The 22,276-nt window shown below is 38.2% G+C and overlaps 2 protein-coding genes across 2 annotated transcripts; one reads left to right on the top strand and one right to left on the bottom strand.

Annotated features, from left to right (window-relative positions):
• Positions 1-1,049: 1,049 nt before the first annotated feature.
• On the bottom strand, positions 1,050-14,826 carry LOC5516600 (ubiquitin carboxyl-terminal hydrolase 30). The gene is made up of 11 exons (XM_032386402.2): positions 14,586-14,826; positions 13,941-13,999; positions 11,819-11,933; positions 10,776-10,876; positions 9,708-9,806; positions 6,007-6,055; positions 4,990-5,078; positions 4,839-4,898; positions 4,167-4,304; positions 3,397-3,731; positions 1,050-1,747 (listed from the first exon to the last, which is right to left on the bottom strand). The coding sequence occupies exons 1-11, from the start codon at positions 14,689-14,691 to the stop codon at positions 1,480-1,482; spliced, it is 1,419 nt and encodes a 472-aa protein (XP_032242293.2). The 5' UTR covers positions 14,692-14,826; the 3' UTR covers positions 1,050-1,479.
• Positions 14,827-14,835: 9 nt separating this feature from the next.
• Positions 14,836-21,594, top strand: LOC5516599 (PRKR-interacting protein 1). The gene is made up of 6 exons (XM_032386404.2): positions 14,836-15,080; positions 15,187-15,265; positions 15,348-15,448; positions 19,991-20,076; positions 21,072-21,148; positions 21,454-21,594. Exons 1-6 carry the CDS (start codon positions 14,955-14,957, stop codon positions 21,525-21,527), a joined length of 543 nt encoding a protein of 180 aa, XP_032242295.2. The 5' UTR covers positions 14,836-14,954; the 3' UTR covers positions 21,528-21,594.
• Positions 21,595-22,276: the final 682 nt, after the last annotated feature.

Genomic DNA, 22,276 nt, shown 5'->3' with positions numbered 1-22,276 from the left:
AACAAGAATTATAAACCGGTTTTGACCTTGAAGCGAAAATACAATTGAAAACTGTCAGAATTTCTTGGTTTCCATGACCACACGGCAATTGGCCAACCAGCGACCAAGTTCAGATTCGGAACCTAGCTGAAGTCGGAATTGCGCTTCTAGAGGCCAGAGCCTCGTCTCAACCTCGCTGGCCACTAAATAGAGAGACGTTCGAGGCGCTGGAAGGGTGAGAACTGGGATACTCACATCTTATTATATCTCATTATAGAAACATCGTTAAACAACCACACTTGGGGAATTGGCATGGGGAATTGGGGAATTGGCATGACGTCATCAATTATGTCAAAAACAGAGACCACGATGTCTCTTGGTGTGTACAACTCTTGACGTTAGCCAATCAAAAAAAGTCGCCAAGACAAGACATTTTCAAAACACGATTACAAAAATTACTGTTATCAATAAGCCCAAAGGCATTTTTAAAACCAAACATCGATAGCTATATGTTGCTATAAAAGCTTATGTGTTTTTCGTGTCATGGTCTCTTTAAATAAAATAAATCAATTTCTATAGCGCCTAATTGTTATGTTTTCCAAGCGCTTTTTTTAGTTTTGGTGGCTCCGAAAAATGCTTTTAGTTTGGTTTCCCGATGTCTTGTAAGCAACGTTTTTATAGCGATTTTGTGTATGTGTTATTCTTTGTCTGAAGATGTAGTTAATTATGTTGTCAAATATAAATCCCTTTGATTGGCATAAAATTGTATCGAGTTAACCTTTAGAATGTAAGCATGCCATCACATATCTCCTGATTGGCTGAATGGCTATGGCATTCCTTAAACGTTATTTGGGAGTAAAGTCCCAGATAAATCTTTGCCCTGATTGGCTATTCCCATAAAACATTGCTGAACCCGTATAACATCTCTCTCAAGTGGCATAACTTTGTTATTTTCTGATTTGCTTTAGTCGTTTCTGGTTTGCTTCTGACTTGTGTTTTTACCAGTAATGGGATTAGTATCCTTCATCCTCTTACCCGAGGAAAACACATAGAATTTGTCGATATCATATATTTTTCCTTAATTTTAATCTTGCAAATAGAAAAAAAAACCCTTCCTTATGCTAGGTACACCATCAGCATATACATAATTTACACTAGAAAGAAATCTCAAATATACAGCATTCAAATAGTTACAATGTATTGGTATTGTTGACTCCACCAGTCAATGCCATTTTATAGTGATATTGAGGAAGAGCTGAATGTTTTTATACCCTTTTCTTAGCCACGGATATACCCAAATGCTTAAAGGGACTCGCTAAGACGACATCACGAATATTTTCCGCCATTCACGTCATCATTATTTCATATTTGGCAAGTACGAATTATACTCTATAAACATGTCATTTGCAGAACGACCGCAAAGTACACTGGATGTCTGAGCATGTCCGTCGAAAGTGAAGCCATTCGTTTATTGGCGTCACACGAGTAGAATTTGCCTCATCAATCGTCGCATTCCATCACCGATTCGAAACATTTAGCGAGTTCCTCGAAACCCGCGGGACATCGCTCATAGTAAAGCATGTACGCAGAGCTCGAGAACACCTGATCGTGTGTAGCGACTTCCACAAGTTCGTCCGAGGTGTAGAGCCACAGGGAGCCTCTCTCGTCTGGGTGTGATGGCACGAAGCGGCGATAAGTGACGTAATGACCGTCGTCAACATCACCCGTGTGGGATGTGACCGCGGTGAGTTGGTACACAGTGCGTGACCTGTAACGAACATAGTGCGTGGCATCAGTGGGTGGTGTGGTGGGTGGGTACACGTGGTGCGTGTTGCTAGGGGTGGGTGCAGGTGGTGCGTGTTGCTAGGGGTGGGTGCAGGTGGTGCGTGTTGCTAGGGGTGGGTGCAGGTGGTGCGTGTTGCTAGGGGTGGGTGCAGATGGTGCGTGTTGCTAGGGGTGGGTGCAGATGGTGCGTGTCGCTAGGGATGGGTGCAGGTGGTGTGTGTTGCTAGGGGTGGGTGCAGATGGTGCGTGTTGCTAGGGGTGGGTGCAGATGGTGCGTGTTGCTAGGGGTGGGTGCAGATGGTGCATGTTGCTAGGGGTGGGTGCAGATGGTGCGTGTTGCTAGGGGTGGTTGCAGATGGTGCGTGTTGCTAGGGGTGGGTGCAGATGGTGCGTGTTGCTAGGGGTGGGTGCAGATGGTGCGTGTTGCTAGGGGTGGGTGCACATGGTGCGTGTTGCTAGGGGTGGGTGCAGATGGTGCGTGTTGCTAGGGGTGGGTGCAGATGGTGCGTGTTGCTAGGGGTGGGTGCAGATGGTGCGTGTTGCTAGGGGTGGGTGCAGATGGTGCGTGTTGCTAGGGGTGGGTGAAGATGGTGCATGTTGCTAGGGGTGGGTGCAGATGGTGCGTGTTGCTAGGGGTGGGTGCAGATGGTGCGTGTTGCTAGGGGTGGGTGCAGGTGGTGCGTGTTGCTAGGGGTGGGTGCAGGTGGTGCGTGTTGCTAGGGGTGGGTGCAGATGGTGCGTGTTGCTAGGGGTGGGTGCAGATGGTGCGTGTTGCTAGGGGTGGGTGCAGATGGTGCGTGTTGCTAGGGGTGGGTGCAGGTGGTGCGTGTTGCTAGGGGTGGGTGCAGATGGTGCGTGTTGCTAGGGGTGGGTGCAGGTGGTGCGTGTTGCTAGGGGTGGGTGCAGATGGTGCGTGTTGCTAGGGGTGGGTGCAGGTGGTGCGTGTTGCTAGGGGTGGGTGCAGGTGGTGCGTGTTGCTAGGGGTGGGTGCAGATGGTGGGTGTTGCTAGGGGTGGGTGCAGGTGGTGCGTGTTGCTAAGGGTGGCTGCAGGTGGTGCGTGTTGCTAAGGGTGGCTGCAGGTGGTGCGTGTTGCTAAGGGTGGCTGCAGGTGGTGCGTGTTGCTAAGGGTGGCTGCAGGTGGTGCGTGTTGCTAGGGGTGGGTGCAGATGGTGCATGTTGCTAGGGGTGGGTGCAGATGGTGCGTGTTGCTAAGGGTGGCTGCAGGTGGTGCGTGTTGCTAAGGGTGGCTGCAGGTGGTGCGTGTTGCTAGGGGTGGCTGCAGGTGGTGCGTGTTGCTAAGGGTGGCTGCAGGTGGTGCGTGTTGCTAGGGGTGGGTGCAGTTGGTGCATGTTGCTAGGGGTGGGTGCAGAGGGTGCGTGTTGCTAGGGGTGGGTGCAGATGGTGCATGTTGCTAGGGGTGGGTGCAGATGGTGCATGTTGCTAGGGGTGGGTGAAGATGGTGCCTGTTGCTAGGGGTGGGTGCAGGGGACATGCAATCCCCCTCCTTCCGACTGACAAAAGTCATTATCAAGAATTGAATCGATAATATATATGCCTGTGCATTTATCCTCAACAAACTCTGGCTATAATCAGGTTATGGGCCTGAAGCTGGTCACAAGCGATGTACAAACCTGCTCTCAGAGTTCTGTCTGCTAAAGCTGATGGGTGAAAGTAATCCACTTGGGAATGCACTGCCCAGCTCTGACAGCATCTGCATGTTGACAGAACTTGTGCGAACTCTTTTGGTGGGCGACCTCATGCCCTCATCGCCCTCTGCTAGTAATTTGATAGTCATGGGCAGGTTAAGATCTGACCGGGATCTCTTGGGGCTGCGGGATACTGGATCGTACATGTATGGACCAAGGTTGAGATATTCCCCAAATCTCACAAACGTATTGATCTTGTACGGCATACCATTATTGTGCCAGTAGGTGCGTTTGACATGGATGCAGAGGCACTGCGGCAGCTGTAAAAAAAGGTCTCTAAGACTTGGGAACATGACAAAGAAATGACATTAAGCATTGAACTTTATACATTGACCTACGAGTTGGAATTATGAAAACCTTATGAATAAGTATGAACAATAAATGAGTAAACTTACTTAATACTTGAGTACATGACAAAGTAAATTTTTTACAAAGATGGAATTTTGACAAACAACTGTTCTTTTTTCTCTATGATTTTCTAGTTTTCTTGAAACTATTTTAGTTGCCCAATAACCCTTCAAAATTCGATAAATCTTACCCATGACAGCAGCATAGCTTCTAGTTAAGCAAACGTTTTTTTAACAATCTCTTAAAAAGGCAGATAAGAATTTACATCTGAAAAACCATATCTTTGCAATAATCGGGTGGTTGCTTAAATGGTGAAAACAGCCCAGGAACTCCCCTGTATAACCTACTTTCCCAACTGTGAGGCGCTTAATGAAGGACGACTTTGTGTTTTCTGATCCAAGATTTCCACAACCCTTGCACTCCACGGAGTCTACGGATTCTGAACAAACAAATTTCTGTAGCAGATCCTCTAAGCTCAGCCCAACCTAGATTAGAAGGTAATTGAAACCCAGTCATTGTAACTAGTCCCACCAATAGTGAAAGGCAATATGTGGTATTTGCTGACAACAGCAACAACAACTAGAGATAAATGCCACAGTGGATCTTCTGTTAGTGTGATGGATCTACCAAGAAATGTTTCAGGATGAAATTGTTGCAATGTCCCCTCTCCACATGCCACCAAGGGACACAGCATATGGTGACATAGAGGTTAAGAAAATGGTAACTTTATTCTTTATGATTATTGGAAGGGGGCACTTATTTCATAATTGGTGCCTAAGGTGGGGGGGGGGGGGGGTAAGCACTAGTTTGAAGTGGATGCTTATTGAAAGCTGGGCACTAAAAAAATGAACAAAGCCATTTTATTTTTTTTGTACAGTTTTACAAATATGAAACAGCAGCAAGTCGCCAGTATCTAGGAAACTAGGTCGACTTTCACTTTGGATCCTGGGTGTGTTAAGATGTTAGGTGAAACCATACTGTTACTGGTCTGTATCGAGCGGAGACTTATGATTGCCTACCTGAAGTGTCATTGGTAGGCTTAGAGAAATGCTATCAAATCCATCAAACTTGACAGGGCACTGATATAAGCAAAAAACAATCAGAAACAATGTAGGAAGTCCAACTATCTAGCAGTTTGTGACAACTTGCAAGCACACTTGATAAGTCTACCTTAAATCTGCATTCCTTGCACACCAGCTGGCTTGCTAAAAGCCCCCTAAAGGGCACATGCTTCTTGACACAGTGCCTTCCATAAGACACTTCAAAATGCACAAAGCAAAAAACATGTTGAACACAGGGTTACTTAAAAATTATATACCATGAACCAGCTATAGTTAAACCCTAGACAAGCTGTAGTTAGAAAATACTGGTCTGCAAAGGCATTGTGGAAATATGGACAAGACAAAACAGTGTCGAACTTGATTTTGCCATCAATAAGAGCATTAAATATTACATCATCATCATCATTAGCCCTTTTGCTCAGATGAATGCATGACACTAGAAACATCAGCAAAACACAGTACATTATAGACAACATAAAACTTCAACCCTGAATTAATATTTTCACCATCACAAAATGCTGATTACAAACTGGGTTAAAAGGAGTGGTCATAATAACTGGATTGGTATTATAATGTATTATTATAATGTATTTATTACATATTAATGAATTAGTTAATGTTTACTAACAAAACCAACAAGGGGTCAGATACTATGCAGTAAGCTCCAGACACATTTACTGAACAGGTGGAGGGAACAAGCACATATACATGTCAACATTCCAGTTTTCACCCACAGACTCCTGGTTTTTAGGTTGAAAAAATGACATCCGGTTTTCTCCATTTTTTTTTTAATTTCTTGGTTTAAAATATTTTTAAAATGCACCTTTTCTGCTTGAGATTGTGTTAAAAGTTAGGAAACGGTTGTCAAAGTTGATCCGCGGCATCTATGTGAGTGAAAGAATAATTTACATTGTTAGTGTTTTTGTTGTGTTGGCAGATCCCTCTAGTGGCAAAAATTGGAATTAAAACTTCGTTTGGTAGCAAATTTTATCTGAAGTCAAAATTTCCGGTTTTCTTAACTTTGAATGTTGGCATGCATGCAAGCACCCTATTCAGCCACAGATAGCAGACTTTTCAAGCAAACTTATCTAGTATTAAATAAGATATAAACAAATCAAATCCATACCTCTCGATATTCTGTGTCTAACAGAGCCATCAAGGCCTCCTTTGGATTTCTAAAAATTAAAGAAAACAGGTAAATGGTTGATAGTTACAATTTTAAAACTTCAATTAAATAACCACAAACAGTTAAAGTCTGATCCTTTATAAAAATGAAAAATAAAATATAAAGTTAGAATGAAAGGAATAAAAAAAATAAATGTTGCTTTAGCAGAAAGGGTCATTTTATTCATGATCCGTGAACAACCTTTTTTGTTTGCCATGAATCTTGAAAAGGACGGATTGAAAACCGTTATCTGTGATTGCTAACTTCGCTGTGATTTGTGAAAGGAGAAATTTGATCAGTGTGAATCATGATATATGCTCTTTAACAATCGTGATTTACGAGTACAGATTGATCTGTGTTGTCATGAAACGTGCAGGCCCCCCCCTGACTGCTCCTCCTTTAGGTTACCAATTTCTCAATTAATTTATATTTTAAACAATCTTAGAGTCTTTTTACAAGTACTCTATGTAAGTAGAAAAATATGTACTATTCATTACCTCTACTGATGAGATACTACTTTAGTCCAACATGTACTATTCATATTACCTCTACTGATGTGATACTTCTTAAGTCCAACATGTACTATTCATATTACCTCTACTGATGTGATACTACTTAAGTGCAAAATGTACTATTCATATTACCTCTACTGATGTGATACTACTTAAGTGCAAAATGTACTATTCATTACCTCTACTGATGTAATACTACTTAAGTCCAAAATGTACTATTCATATTACCTCTACTGATGAGATACTACTTAAGTGCAAAATGTACTATTCATTACCTCTACTGATGTGATACTACTTAAGTCCAACATGTACTATTCATATTACCTCTACTGATGTGATACTACTTAAGTGCAAAATGTACTATTCATATTACCTCTACTGATGTGATACTACTTAAGTCCAAAATGTACTATTCATATTACCTCTACTGATGAGATACTACTTAAGTGCAAAATGTACTATTCATTACCTCTACTGATGTGATACTACTTAAGTCCAACATGTACTATTCATATTACCTCTACTGATGTGATACTACTTAAGTCCAACATGTACTATTCATATTACCTCTACTGATGTGATACTACTTAAGTGCAAAATGTACTATTCATATTACCTCTACTGATGTGATACTACTTAAGTCCAAAATGTACTATTCATATTACCTCTACTGATGTGATACTACTTAAGTGCAAAATGTACTATTCATATTACCTCTACTGATGTGATACTACTTAAGTCCAAAATGTACTATTCATTACCTCTACTGATGTGATACTACTTAAGTCCAAAATGTACTATTCATATTACCTCTACTGATGTAATACTACTTAAGTCCAAAATGTACTATTCATATTACCTCTACTGATGTGATACTACTTAAGTGCAAAATGTACTATCCATATTACCTCTACTGATGTGATACTACTTAAGTCCAATATGTACTATTCATATTACCTCTACTGATGTGATACTACTTAAGTCCAACATGTACTATCCATATTACCTCTACTGATGTAATACTACTTAAGTCCAACATGTACTATTCATATTACCTCTACTGATGTGATACTACTTAAGTCCAACATGTACTATTCATATTACCTCTACTGATGTGATACTACTTAAGTCCAACATGTACTATTCATATTACCTCTACTGATGTGATACTACTTAAGTGCAAAATGTACTATCCATATTACCTCTACTGATGTGATACTACTTAAGTCCAACATGTACTATCCATATTACCTCTACTGATGTGATACTACTTAAGTCCAACATGTACTATTCATATTGCCTCTACTGATGTAATACTACTTAAGTCCAACATGTACTATCCATATTACCTCTACTGATGAGATACTACTTAAGTCCAAAATGTACTATTCCTAACCTCTACTGATGTGATACTACTTAAGTCCAAAATGTACTATTCATATTACCTCTACTGATGTGATACTACTTAAGTGCAAAATGTACTATTCATATTACCTCTACTGATGTGATACTACTTAAGTCCAACATGTACTATTCATATTACCTCTACTGATGTGATACTACTTAAGTGCAAAATGTACTATTCATATTACCTCTACTGATGTGATACTACTTAAGTCCAAAATGTACTATTCATATTACCTCTACTGATGTGATACTACTTAAGTGCAAAATGTACTATCCATATTACCTCTACTGATGTGATACTACTTAAGTCCAACATGTACTATCCATATTACCTCTACTGATGTGATACTACTTAAGTCCAACATGTACTATTCATATTGCCTCTACTGATGTAATACTACTTAAGTCCAACATGTACTATCCATATTACCTCTACTGATGAGATACTACTTAAGTCCAAAATGTACTATTCCTAACCTCTACTGATGTGATACTACTTAAGTCCAAAATGTACTATTCATATTACCTCTACTGATGAGATACTACTTAAGTGCAAAATGTACTATTCATTACCTCTACTGATGTGATACTACTTAAGTCCAACATGTACTATTCATATTACCTCTACTGATGTGATACTACTTAAGTGCAAAATGTACTATTCATATTACCTCTACTGATGTGATACTACTTAAGTCCAAAATGTACTATTCATATTACCTCTACTGATGAGATACTACTTAAGTGCAAAATGTACTATTCATTACCTCTACTGATGTGATACTACTTAAGTCCAACATGTACTATTCATATTACCTCTACTGATGTGATACTACTTAAGTCCAACATGTACTATTCATATTACCTCTACTGATGTGATACTACTTAAGTGCAAAATGTACTATTCATATTACCTCTACTGATGTGATACTACTTAAGTCCAAAATGTACTATTCATATTACCTCTACTGATGTGATACTACTTAAGTGCAAAATGTACTATTCATATTACCTCTACTGATGTGATACTACTTAAGTCCAAAATGTACTATTCATTACCTCTACTGATGTGATACTACTTAAGTCCAAAATGTACTATTCATATTACCTCTACTGATGTAATACTACTTAAGTCCAAAATGTACTATTCATATTACCTCTACTGATGTGATACTACTTAAGTGCAAAATGTACTATCCATATTACCTCTACTGATGTGATACTACTTAAGTCCAATATGTACTATTCATATTACCTCTACTGATGTGATACTACTTAAGTCCAACATGTACTATCCATATTACCTCTACTGATGTAATACTACTTAAGTCCAACATGTACTATTCATATTACCTCTACTGATGTGATACTACTTAAGTCCAACATGTACTATTCATATTACCTCTACTGATGTGATACTACTTAAGTCCAACATGTACTATTCATATTACCTCTACTGATGTGATACTACTTAAGTGCAAAATGTACTATCCATATTACCTCTACTGATGTGATACTACTTAAGTCCAACATGTACTATCCATATTACCTCTACTGATGTGATACTACTTAAGTCCAACATGTACTATTCATATTGCCTCTACTGATGTAATACTACTTAAGTCCAACATGTACTATCCATATTACCTCTACTGATGAGATACTACTTAAGTCCAAAATGTACTATTCCTAACCTCTACTGATGTGATACTACTTAAGTCCAAAATGTACTATTCATATTACCTCTACTGATGTGATACTACTTAAGTCCAATATGGCTGGAAGTTCTCCAAGTTCCTCTTCAAGTGTTGACGATAAAACTTGGAAGAACTCAAATGCATCCTGAAACAGACAAAGATCAACATAAAACATTAACAAAATATAGACAAAAGAAGTCACCATATTATAACATAAACTCCATGTCAAACATTAAACTTTTGAGAACAGGGGGCTTATTTGTTGAGTAGGATTTTTTTTTCACAGTAACTAGGGTGCTGAATATTTTTCTCATACAGTAGGGCTTTTTTACCAAGCAATGCAGGGCACTTTTTTTAGATCCAAAGTGCATGAAATTGTTTTCAAAAAGTCTATCCCCCACTCTTGGTAACATGACTTAGACTAGTACACAATTAAGGGATTCCAGGAGGATCGGTGGTCAAAAATAGATTCACTTAAAACTACCCTGTTATAAATAGGGACAGCCTGAGATTTCAAAAAAAAAAAATTGTTTCTCTATGTTGACTGTACCTCAAAGCAAAAAAAAAGATCAACAGTTTGGAATTTAAACAAAAAAGCTGGAATTGTGTCTGAAATTGTCATTTGTTTATGATTTTATTGAAATATGAAGCAGAAATAAGACTTTTACTCCAAAAATTGCTGTTTCCATGGATACAGTTATAACCATAACTGGGCGTGGCAGGGCATAAACTTCTACACCAAGTACAGCATATGACATGCATTTCCAAACACAGGAAGTTTGATCCCAAAATATTTAAAAGAGGCGCAGCTACATTTTTTTCAAAGTGGACCCAGTTAGCCTTCCTTAGTACCTTTTAATGTTAAACTGTGGATCATGCCAGAGAGTGGTGAAAAAAAAATGAAAAAAGCCCCTACTTCCAAAGAAAATTTCTAGCTGATTTGTATGCACTGCTTTTAGTTGTTGGTATTTTGTCTCCTATTTTTATTATCATCTATTTTCTCACCAAAAGCCTTAGATCATGCGAGTTTGTCACCCAAAAAAACACATATGAATGTTAACTGTAAGTTGCCTATCATTTTAGATGATTACTGCTCCAAGGCTTATATGCTTACCTGTTGGTTAGATGGTATAACCCATCCATGGTGCTGTAAGGCTTGTATGATGGGCCCTGCCGATAACACTGCATCATCTTCGTTCCATTCAATGTTAAGCTCTAAAATAGAATCATCACATTTTACAGATTACACATCAGTGTAATTAGGTTCAAATCAGGAATGAGAGGTACTGACCTACACAGCATTAAAAGTACGGGCGCCATGTAAAAGGTGCATATAGCCCGATAGGACTCGATAAGGAAGAGGCCATGGAGGGCTATGCATGGCAGTCATGTTCAAAAGTATTAAATTAGGCTTTAAAATGACCATGTACAGTAAGCAGCTGTGGGAGACCACCCCTTGCCATCTATGGGTGCACATTTTTAACTGAGTATTCCCATTTTGTGTACACATGCACTCTCTCCAGTACACAGAGTTGTTGTGATACATTATAAAATCATTTTCATTTTTCTCGTCATGGTGTAAGCCAAACAAAAACAAATCCACAAATCCCCATATCCATTTTTGCTTGCAAACATCCATATGCACAGCACTCAGGTATACCCAATAGACAATGATGTCCAAGGGCACTCTCCCAATATAAAGTAGCCGGTTGCGAAATGATTGACACCAAACCAACTATATTATTAATTTTAAACTTCACACAAAAAGTAGTTGACATGAATTAGACAATGTGAAATAGCCGGCAGAGCGCTGCTGGTTGCTGGCTTGTTTTACAGCTCTGATATGCTAATAGCTGTATTTTTTAATGAACAATAAACCAACTGTCTTTATACGCTGGCCTTAATGCAGCACGTGGGATGAAAGTTGTGATGGCTAAGCACTGTTGGGAATTTTTTATATATATTTTTTGTAAATTCAGCTCAAATTTAGCCAGAGCTCAATGAATTATCAAAAATACCTGCATCAGCCTCACCCCTTTCGAGTCCACAGAAAATCCTGACTACACATCTATTGTAATTGTGGACTCTACTATTTAGTGAGTAAAAGTTAGCACAGTTGGTACATCATAAAGAAAGTGCAACAACAGTATCTTGTACCTTTCATGAGTTCAACAATCGCCTCGCCAAGCAAGTTCCCATCCTGATTTAGCTGCTCTTTGCGCCATGTGAACTCATCTGTCCAGGAAACGAATGATGCTATGGATGCAAGGCCCTAGTGGATAATAAAAGAGGCTCGGGTTAATCATAAAATGAATGTATTATGAAACACTATTGTCCTGGAAGATATATGCTGAGAGGAAAAGAAAAAAATCAGTATATGTGTGAAGGACAAATTCTAGATAGACCAGAAAAATTGAATACTGATTGAATACTGAGGAATAAGAGTTGTCCGTCATATTAACAGTTAGTCCCCTTTTTTTCAAGGGAAGCAACACCCCTAGATAGTAGCTTGGTAGTAAATTGGCTTACAGCAACATAGCCAGGGTTTTTTAACAGGAGGGGGCCCAAAAGGCCCTATAAAGGCATTTCTCCTGTATTTTAGATAATGTCTTTTTTAATTTACTGTATTTTTGGCTGCTAGAAGAGGGGGGGGGAGGGAACTGGGCCAGCCCCCTGTCTACGCCCCTGCCTGAGCGTTTATGAGTTGCTAGTAAAAATACTTATCAACAAGACAGTCAAGGAAAAAACGTACAATCAGATCCCATTTAGTTTTTCATTACCATTGCACCCTGAGACGCCTGTAAAATATAGGCCCAACTCCAAAATGTCAGAAATGCAAACTAAACATCACCAGACCCGGATACTCATAGATTCCTCCAAGGCATAGATGACCTTCAAAAGCGCATCTAAGAAATGTAATAGAATTACAATTTCTTTTTTCAAAATATCAACCTTGATTTCTGACCAATTCATAAACAAATGCTTAAACTCAGAAACATTTCTTACCAAAAAAGACACAAAATCCCGAACTACAAATAGAGACAAGTAAACACATATCAAGTCACAAATAGATAACTTTATTGCACTCCATCAGGTCCCATTTTACAGTAATCAGTCACAATAATCAATGCTAAAACCTCCATTAGAAGCGAGCCACCATGTTTAGCCTATTTTGCATGCCTGCACTGCATCACGGGAGTCTTGGAAACACCTTGACAGACAGGCGAGCAATCTCCTCCCCCACGATCATAACATTTCCAGTTCCAAGGAACCCAGAATAAGCCTGAAAACAATTTTTGAACAAGGCTAGGTAGCAAAGATGGCCCACATTGGAGAGTATGAGGCATTCACAAGAAAATTTCTTTCTCACTTGGTGAAGCCCAGAAAAGGAATTATCCCATTGAATCAACCTCAGCGTGCAAACATTCATAAGCACAGCATTAATTATGCCCACATAGACTTCATGATGTCCTAAGGCACTCTCCAGATGTAAAAAAGCTGTAATTTTTAAGCAAATTACAAGCAAAACTGTTGTAAGCAACAGGCTGTAGCAGTGCCGTCACTAGAAAGAAAAGGCACCGCAGTGCATTGTTGGAAACTTCAAGGCCTACCATCTTGGGTCAGTGGTAGCTTAGCTTAACTGGTAGTGTTGAACTTGAAATAGCGGGGAGGTTTCTGTTTTCAGTCTGTTTTTCTTACAATTTTGCTCAAAAGTATCCAGGAGTGAAAGGGTTAAGCACAAGATGGAAACTGTCTACTTGTGTGATATGTAACAAAATTCTGAAAACTCTGTCATCACTTCTGTCATCACTTCTGTCATTCAAGTCTAAAACTTGTTATAAAACACCTTTTGAACCTTTGATTAGTTAACACGCAGGGCCATAGTAGAGGCCAATATTTTTATGAATTACAAGGGAATGACCAGTAGGGGCACAGGCTACCCAAGTCCTGTGCTGTTATTTTTAGTAAATAAATTCAGAAGTCTTACATTAAGTTGTCCTGTCGTCCTTTCTTCGTTTAGTGCTCTAGAAGTGTTTTGTGAAAGGGGTGTGGTTGTGCGCCCAATTTTTTCTTATGTTTCAATGCTCCCCTTCCTACCCCCCCCCCCCCCCAATATTTTGCAACATGTTTGCAAGCTACAGGATCTTACAGTGTGGGTAAACAAACAAAGTTCAATAAGGCAATATGCTATTTTGTTGCTTGCAATTAAGTGCACAAGTGTCTCAGATAACTAAAAAATTGCAGTCACAGTGTTATTATTTAGCAGACATTACTATACCTGTAACACAGAGTTCATGAAACAAGTGTTCCCGAGATTATAGAGGCCAGCACACAAACCTGTATTAAAAAACAGTCCATAATTTAAAATGCTCAACCCTTCCTTTGGGAAATAAAAGAGCCGTACATAATAGAAACACTACAACTCAGATATGTGCTGCATTTCTGCATTACTAAGTAAGGATATGGGGAGAATATTGTCTAGATACAGAAAAAAGTAAAACCCTGGGTTAAAAAATTACATTTTGTACAATTTCCTAAGCATGTCCAATCCTTTAAAAATATAGAAATAAACACGTAAAATGCGGAAAGCAAAAGTAGCGACAAGAGAAAGATTACATACAATATACTTCAGCTGTAAAATATCCCATGATTCCCCTGGGGCTATGTTCACATCTGCTTTACAAAAATAATAAATTGCTTTCAACGAAATAGATTAAAAATACACCAATTTTGTGTAATCTTAGCGCCATATATCCAGGTATACTTAAGAAAATAAAAATCTCAATCGAAAAGAGCCATCACATGCAAGAATAGATGCTTTCTTCTTTGTAGAAACTGATTGATAATTTGTAAATAGCCACCTCCGATATGTTGAAGCATTTGGGGTGTTTTAACAAGATTCATTTATTATATGTTGACTTGCCTTTTGGATTGCGAGATCTGGGTGGATTAGAGGGCCCAAAGTAGATGTACAATCCGGCGGCTACTGCGGCAGCCGCCACACAAACGCTGGCTGTCGGAGGCTCCATCCTCTCCTCGAGATTCACAAGGGTACGTGATTGGGTTCCCTGTGGAGTCCATTTTCGCCTTTTTGTCTCGCCTATTGTATAACAAGAAAAAAAAAACTCTCATATCATTTCCAATATCAAGTAAAGCAATTATAAGACTAGACTATAAGGAAATCCCCAAAACAAGCTTCAAAGAAGGCAAATTTAAATCACAAAGGTATCATACTTATCCTAGGTGGGTACGCTGTGGCGAATGAGAACTAGGCTCTAGTAAAGGTTTCAAAATGGCGGACGAGAAGAAACATAACAAATCAGAATCCAAGAAAAAAGATGAAGAGGCCAAGCCTTTCGTGCCTCAAACTGCGGCAGAGCTACAAAAAATGCAGTATGAACGACTTATGAGGGACCCAGTAAGTAGAAAATGGCTGTTTATGAAAAAACACCCTGAATTGGTGAGAGTGAACGAAAGAAACGTTTTTTGTATTATGCTTTTTTAACAGTCTTCTGAATTTTTAGGAGAGGAACGTTCATATTCCTGAGACGAAGAAGGAGTGGAAGCCATCAGACCCTAAAGATTTTGTTCGATTTGTAATGGGTATGTCTGATAATGCTACAGACCCCAAGTGTAAAAAATGAATGTGTTTAAAACACTCACTGTTGTGGATGTTGGCTCACAGGCTCGAGTGCTGGTGCTGGCAGTGGCGAGTTTCACGTATACAGAGCAACAAGAAGACGCGAATACAATAGACAGGAATATATCGAAAAGAAATCTAAGGAGGCAAGTGTAATTCGGAAAATTGTAAAGCAGATTATATAATACAGTATATACATATTAAGTTCTGCACTTAGTAGAAGTAATCAAATCATCGTTAATACTGCATCCTGTTATGGATAATGCATAATAGTTGTATTGTAGTTGTTCATACTCAAAGTGGTCAGCGGTTCTTGGACAAGATGGCAGCCATTTTTTCGGCTCCCCAAAAACGGCTAAATCCTGTTTAAATTTACGTGTTTATTTAAGTGTTTATTTACGTCTGTGTCATTGAAGCAAGGGCGATGGATGAGACTCTACTCGAGAGGGTTAATTCACTCGAAAAATCTATGAAATCTACAAGGCTCGTTTTAGTTTGAAGGACAAAACCACCCAGGACCTAGAAGATTTCAAGTGCACGGATCACAGGAATCATATTTACATCGCGGAAAGTTTAACCCAGGCCAGGAAAAAATTGTTTAAAGCATGCCTAAAAGCGAAGAAGGATCTGAAGTTCGCCTATGCTGGGACTGCAAATGGAAAAGTTTATCTTTAAAAGGATAAGAAGAGTCGGGCAGTATACATCAACTCGCCTACCGACATAGCTAAGCTAAGAAGGTCTCATGCTATCCAGCCACCAATAGCTGATGTATCTAGAAGTTCAAGGCCAATTGACCAAGCTTCATCGTGACTGGCAAAATTAAAAGATTACTAATTAATGGACCCCTAACGGAGACAGATAAGTACTACCAATTAATTATGTGTAGCTTTTCCAAGTATGATTCCTTCATAGTTTTTTCTCTCGTTTATAATCTAGATGACTTCTACTGAATGTCGTAACTGCCTTAAGGTAGTCAAGAAAAATTCTCGAGGAATCCAATGTGATATCTGTCTCGAATGGTTCCACTTAAAGTGTACTGTACTCTCAGTTAAAGAGTACAATTATTTTTCTAGAACAAATGATCTTTGGATCTGTTTGTTTTGCCGCCATGCTATTTTTCCTTTCCAGTCTGTCAACAATACAGCTCTAGCCGAACTTGCTTATAACTCTAATGAGGCTTGTTTGTGCTCAAGGAAAATTGCTAATTTAAATCTAGATTCTTTGCCATGCTTTGATGTAATGTCTTCTCTTGAAAAGATTTCCAGCCTTTCCAACATTGATATTGATTCTCAATTGCCACTTTCTATAAATTTTGATTATTTTTCTGCACATGATTTTCATTCAAATGTAGAGATCCAATCCTCCCTAGCTGAAAAAGCATTTTCTGCTTTGCACTTTAATATCAGAAGTCTATCCAAAAATTTTGATCGTTTTTGCCATCTGCTGGATGAACTACAGAATCCTTTTCCTGTTATCGGTCTGTCTGAAACCAAAATCTTGGATGGGCTTCCCCCTCTTACAAATACCTGCATGACAGGTTATAATTTTCTCTCACAGCCAACACTGTCAGATGCAGGGGGGGTTGGATTCTACATCAAAAATAATCTGGTATACTCAAAAAGGGATGAGTTTTGTTGTTCTAAGCCAGAATTTGAGTCACTTTGGGTTGAAATTGAAATCCCGCAGCAACGTAATATTGTCTGTGGGACTATTTATCGACATCCAAATAGTAATCTAGATACAACCCTCAATTTTTTGTATGATATTGTGGAACGAGTAAGCAAAGAAAACAAGTTCTGTTTAATAATGGGCGATTTTAATTTGAATTTGCTCAATTATGACTCTAATTCTGACACAAATGACTTTGTAAATAGCCTGGGTGCTTACCACTTTCACCCTCATATATTAAAGCCCACCAGAATCACTGAACACTCGGCAACTTTAATCGATAACATTTTTTTCAATTCCCTGGAACATCAGACCCTAAGTGGAAATATACTTACTGGAATTACAGATCATCTTCCTAATTTCTTAATTATTAATAAATTAGCACCTTTACCCCAGAGTTACAAAATGTACAAACGAGATTTCTCCAAGCTTGATAAAGAAGCATTATTATCAGATATTCAGTCCATCAACTGGATCGATGTCCTACCATCTAATGATGGATCGAAAAATGTTAACGATATATTTCAATCCTTTTTCTCAAATATTTCTGCTATTATTGACAAACATGTTCCCCTGAGGAAACGGACAAGAAAGGAGATTAAATCACTTTCCAAGCCTTGGATTACCAAGGGCATTATAACATCAATCAAGTTGAAGGACAAATTCTATAAAAAATATCTTGTATCTAGAAGTGAGTACTACCTCTCAAAATACAAATGCTATCGCAATAAGATTAGTCAGCTTATTAGAACTAGCAAACAGAACTACTATCAGAATTACTTTGCTACCAATAGTAAGAATATAAAAAATATTTGGTCAGGTATTAAGGAATTGATAACAACAAAGCCTACTTGCTCAAACCAACCCTCCAAACTTATCATTAATAATAAGCCAGTCAAAGACCCCAAAGCTATTGCAATAGCCTTTAATAACTTTTTTGCTACAATTGGTAGTCAGCTTGCTAGTAAAATTCCACATGTAGATAGAAGTCCTGAATCCTTCCTTGGTCCACCGCTAGTAAACAGTTTTGTCCTTTCTCCGGTCACAGCATTTGAGATAGAGGATATTATTTCTGGGTTAAATCCCTCCAAGGCATCAGGTCCTTATAGCATCCCAGTTTGCCTTCTAAAATTATTGAAGTCCTATTTATCAGTACCCTTGGAAATATTATACAATCACTCATTTAGTAATGGCTGTGTCCCGGATCAGTTTAAAATTGCAATAACAATTCCAATTCATAAAAAAGATTCAGTTAGCTGCATGGATAATTATAGACCAATCTCGCTGCTCTCAATTTTTAACAAAATCGTGGAGAAACTAATGTATAAAAGACTTATTGCCTTTATTAACAAATATAATATTCTCTATGACAAGCAATTTGGATTCCGAGAGCATCACACTACTTTTCATGCAACACTTCTAATTGTAGACAAAATTCAAAGGGCTATAGAGGAGGGCCAGTATTCCTGTGGGATATTCCTCGACTTCTCAAAAGCATTTGACACAGTTGATCATAAAATTCTTATTAGCAAACTTGCTCACTACGGAATTCGTGGAATTGCAAATGAATGGTTTTCATCATACTTGTCAAATAGAAGGCAATTTGTGTCAGTTAATAATTCAGAATCTGATGAAGTTGTCCTCACTCATGGAGTCCCACAGGGTTCAGTACTTGGCCCCCTCTTATTTCTTATTTATATCAATGACTTTCATAGATGCAGTAGTATATTTGATTTTCATATCTTTGCTGATGACACTAACCTATTTTACTCGAACAGTAGTTTGCTTGCTCTGGAATCCTGTATCAACGAAAATCTTCTTCATGTTTCTAGCTGGCTTGCTGCCAATAAGCTCTCTCTAAATATCGATAAAACAAACTTCATCATTTTTCATCCACCACAGAAAATCTCTAAATATACTCTAAGTATTAAGATAAATGGCAAATGCATCAAGAAAGAGAAGTACATCAAATATCTAGGCATCTATATTGACTCCCATCTTAGCTGGAAATATCAGATACTTCATATAGCTAAAAAGATTAAACGTTGCATTGGTGTTCTCTCAAAAATAAGACATTATGTAAATATTTCAGTCCTAAAAATGCTTTACTATACATTATTATTTCCATTTCTAACTTACTCAGTTGTGACCTGGGGCAACACCTATGCAACTACTCTTAAGCCCCTTTTTATACTTCAGAAAAGGGCAATTAGAATATTAACTTTTTCTGATTTTAGGACCCCTTCAAATCCATTATTCTACCAACTTAGTCTCCTCAAACTTCATGACATAATCTATCTTAACAATGCACTGTTTATGTATGACTTCCATTCAGATCATTTGCCATCTGTCTTCAAATCATTTTTCACAAATATTAACAGGATACATCAATATAATACAAGACTTGCTAGTAGGAAGACTTATTACCTGCCTAAGATACGCACAAACTATGGCAAATTTAACATTCGCTTTCTTGGTGTAAAAATCTGGAACGATATTCAGGATGATTATAAATCTAAATCTCGCTCCAGTTTCAAGACACTAATGATCAGCTCTCTTTTAGATCGTTACAAAAGCTAACTCTATTATTGTTGTAATTTACAAACTTAAGATTCTCTCCTATATATAAATGATCCCTATAATCGACCTCCCCTTGCTTGTGCGTGTTTTGTTCTTGTGCGCGCATCTATTATCGTTTGTTTTTCGTTTCTGTTTGTATTGATATTATATTGATGTATCACGTTGTTTACCCAGGCAATTTTCCGCTTGACCTAGCCGCTTAAGCTCGATTAGCTATGCTATTTCTTAATGCGGCTGGTGCCCAATTATAAAAATTATATTTATTTTTCTCCTTTTCTTATTTAATAAGTAATATCTGTATAATAGAGGGTGCTAATAAAATATGTTGTTGTTGTTGTTGTTGTTGGATTGTTTCTAATTATGCCGTTTGGTTCTAATGATGCTGTTTTGGTGGTGCTTTCTCTTTGTTTACAAGTCTCATACTGATTTATTTCTTTCAGGATGAGATTCAAAATGAATATCACAAGAAACTTGAGCAGAATGCAAAAATTGCAGAAGAAAAAACAGCAAAGAAACGTGCAAAAAGGTTGCTTTTTTACCAGTCATAATATACAAATACACATTACTTAAACAAAGTGCCTACATACCTGAGAGCCAGGAACGCATGCCCAAATACTAGCTACCCAACAACTTTTATAATTTCATAAAAATTAGCCATATTTATCATATTTATCAATTTAAAGCCATGTAGCATTGATAAAAACTTGGAAGCGATTCCAATGCAAGAAACGTTTGTTATTAAGAGCGATTCGCAAAGGCTGGGCACACCATAACAAAGAAATTCCTGTCACCACTTGGAAAAATTTCGAGCGAACAAACCTCACAGGAGCGATTGTCAAAACCCTTGCCTTTTGGTTTGGGATAGATAAATATGATTCATATGGCTAGTTTTTACAAAATTAAAAAGTTGCCGGGTAATTACTATTTGGGCATGCGTTCCCAGCTCTCGGGTTTCTAGACACTTTGTTACTTAAAACATGTATAATGGATATGGCAGAACTCCTGAAAAAAGTCTGCCATTTTGCATCAGTTGCTACTAAAACGTATTCTTGAGGTGCCCAAGGAGAGGGGAACTTCAGAAAAGTAGGCAGCCGTGACCGTCACATCCTTTAGGGTATAAAATTTTGACCAACTGCCATACCTTAGGGGGCGTTGAACAATTTTTCTAATTTTGCTATCTCTAAGGTTATGAAGTTCGACCAGCTACTATTTCTAAGGGAGTGTTAAATGTTTTTTTCTGATTCTGTTTTCTCTTAGGGTATAACATTTGACCAAATGTTCCTAAGAGTCTGTTTGACATTGTTTTTTTCGATTCTGTCATCTTTTAGTGTTAAAAATTCCTTTGACCACACCCAATTCGCTATCTCTTAGGGTTAAGAATTTCTGTTAACCACACCCAAAATGCCATCCCTTAGGGTTAAATTCGATTTTGCTGAGGATCACCCCGTCTGTTTTTAATGGCTGAGTTGATTGTCTCTGAATTGTAATGCATCTAATTGTAAATTTGTTTTGTTTTTAAAGACAAAAGAAAAAGCAGAAAAAACAAGTGGCTAAGAAAATGAAACAAACTGCAGCAAAAGGCAACGAGCAAGAAGAAGGTGGGTGTTTGTAATTCATTCTGCCGTCTTGCAAACCTGGCTACTATGGAGGAGGGTTGGATGCTACAAAAACAGGGATCAGGGAATTTTTTTGTGTGAAATATACCATATCACATGTAATTTTTGATTGGCTGACAATCTCCAACATTTTAACCTAAATCTGGGAGCCCAGAAAATAAGACCAAAAACCTTGGAAATTGACATCCCTAAAAGGAGGCATACAATATATCACAATATCATACAATATATCACAATATCTTCAGCACCACTGGCACTTTTTTGCTAATTTCACATTTTTTATACAGAAAAATTTGAAGAAAAAGATGACAACAGTGAAGAAGAGGAAGAAGAACCACATTTTGTTATCAAAGGCAGATAGCAGTGTTTCTTAAACAGTGTACATTTTTTGTTGTAAATGTTGTGGCTGCTCCATGCAGCAAGATCAACGTCTCTGGGTCTATCTTCTATGTGGCTAATGTGATCATCAAATTAGTCCATCTAAGAAATGTTCCAATTTTTTTTACAAAGAATTTGCTTGGAAATATTCGACAAACATGGATGGGTGAGGGGATTTTATTCATGCATCTTTGTTTGATATTTTGATATGTTTTACAGTCTACATGTGGAGTTTTATTCCACCAAAGTTAAGCATGCTTTTTTTTAAAAGTCACTCTAGTCTGGCTCCAAAAGGATCACAGGGCAACCCTAAGCAAGAAGGTTGTGCTGTGGCAAAACGATGAAGTCATAAGAGCTACTTGTCCCGCTTCAAGGATTTCGACTTGTTTTTACCACCAAATTTTAATTTATAAAAGGGGCAGTTCTTACTTGGGAGGACTACGAAATTCTACCTAAAATTAGGAACACTAATTATTTGTTCTCCTAGTTCTTCTGGGAGTCATTCCCTAAGAAAATTAATTCTGCCTTTGTATCCAGTCTGTAAATTGTTTTGATTATTTCCATTATGTCAAAGTGGAAGCACAGTTGGCCTAGTGTGTTAGTGCTTAGGCCTCTAACTGCTGTTGTCCAGGTTCAAATCCTGACTCAACCTGGAGATTTTTCCAGGTTACTGCCTTCATTTGAATTTGTGTCACAAGTGAGTTGAAGTTGTTCTCCTATGTCTGAGTCTGC

The sequence above is a fragment of the Nematostella vectensis genome, chromosome 4 (genome assembly GCF_932526225.1).
Source record: "Nematostella vectensis chromosome 4, jaNemVect1.1, whole genome shotgun sequence".
Lineage (NCBI taxonomy): Eukaryota > Metazoa > Cnidaria > Anthozoa > Actiniaria > Edwardsiidae > Nematostella > Nematostella vectensis.
This window is presented reverse-complemented; position numbering and strand designations above follow the sequence as displayed.

What these genes read in the sequence shown, in the direction of transcription:
- LOC5516600 (XM_032386402.2), bottom strand. Translation starts at nt 14,691, where the DNA reads ATGGAGCCTCCGACAGCCAGCGTTTGTGTGGCGGCTGCCGCAGTAGCC. An exon ending in CAGATCTCGCAATCCAAAAG is followed by an intron (nt 14,000 to 14,585) that starts GCAAGTCAACAT and finishes TTTTTAATACAG; the next exon opens with GTTTGTGTGCTGGCCTCTAT. An exon ending in GCAAGGAATGCAGATTTAAG is followed by an intron (nt 4,899 to 4,989) that starts GTAGACTTATCA and finishes TGCTTATATCAG; the next exon opens with TGCCCTGTCAAGTTTGATGG.
- LOC5516599 (XM_032386404.2), top strand. Translation starts at nt 14,955, where the DNA reads ATGGCGGACGAGAAGAAACATAACAAATCAGAATCCAAGAAAAAAGAT. An exon ending in TCGAAAAGAAATCTAAGGAG is followed by an intron (nt 15,449 to 19,990) that starts GCAAGTGTAATT and finishes TATTTCTTTCAG; the next exon opens with GATGAGATTCAAAATGAATA. An exon ending in AGGCAACGAGCAAGAAGAAG is followed by an intron (nt 21,149 to 21,453) that starts GTGGGTGTTTGT and finishes TTTTTTATACAG; the next exon opens with AAAAATTTGAAGAAAAAGAT.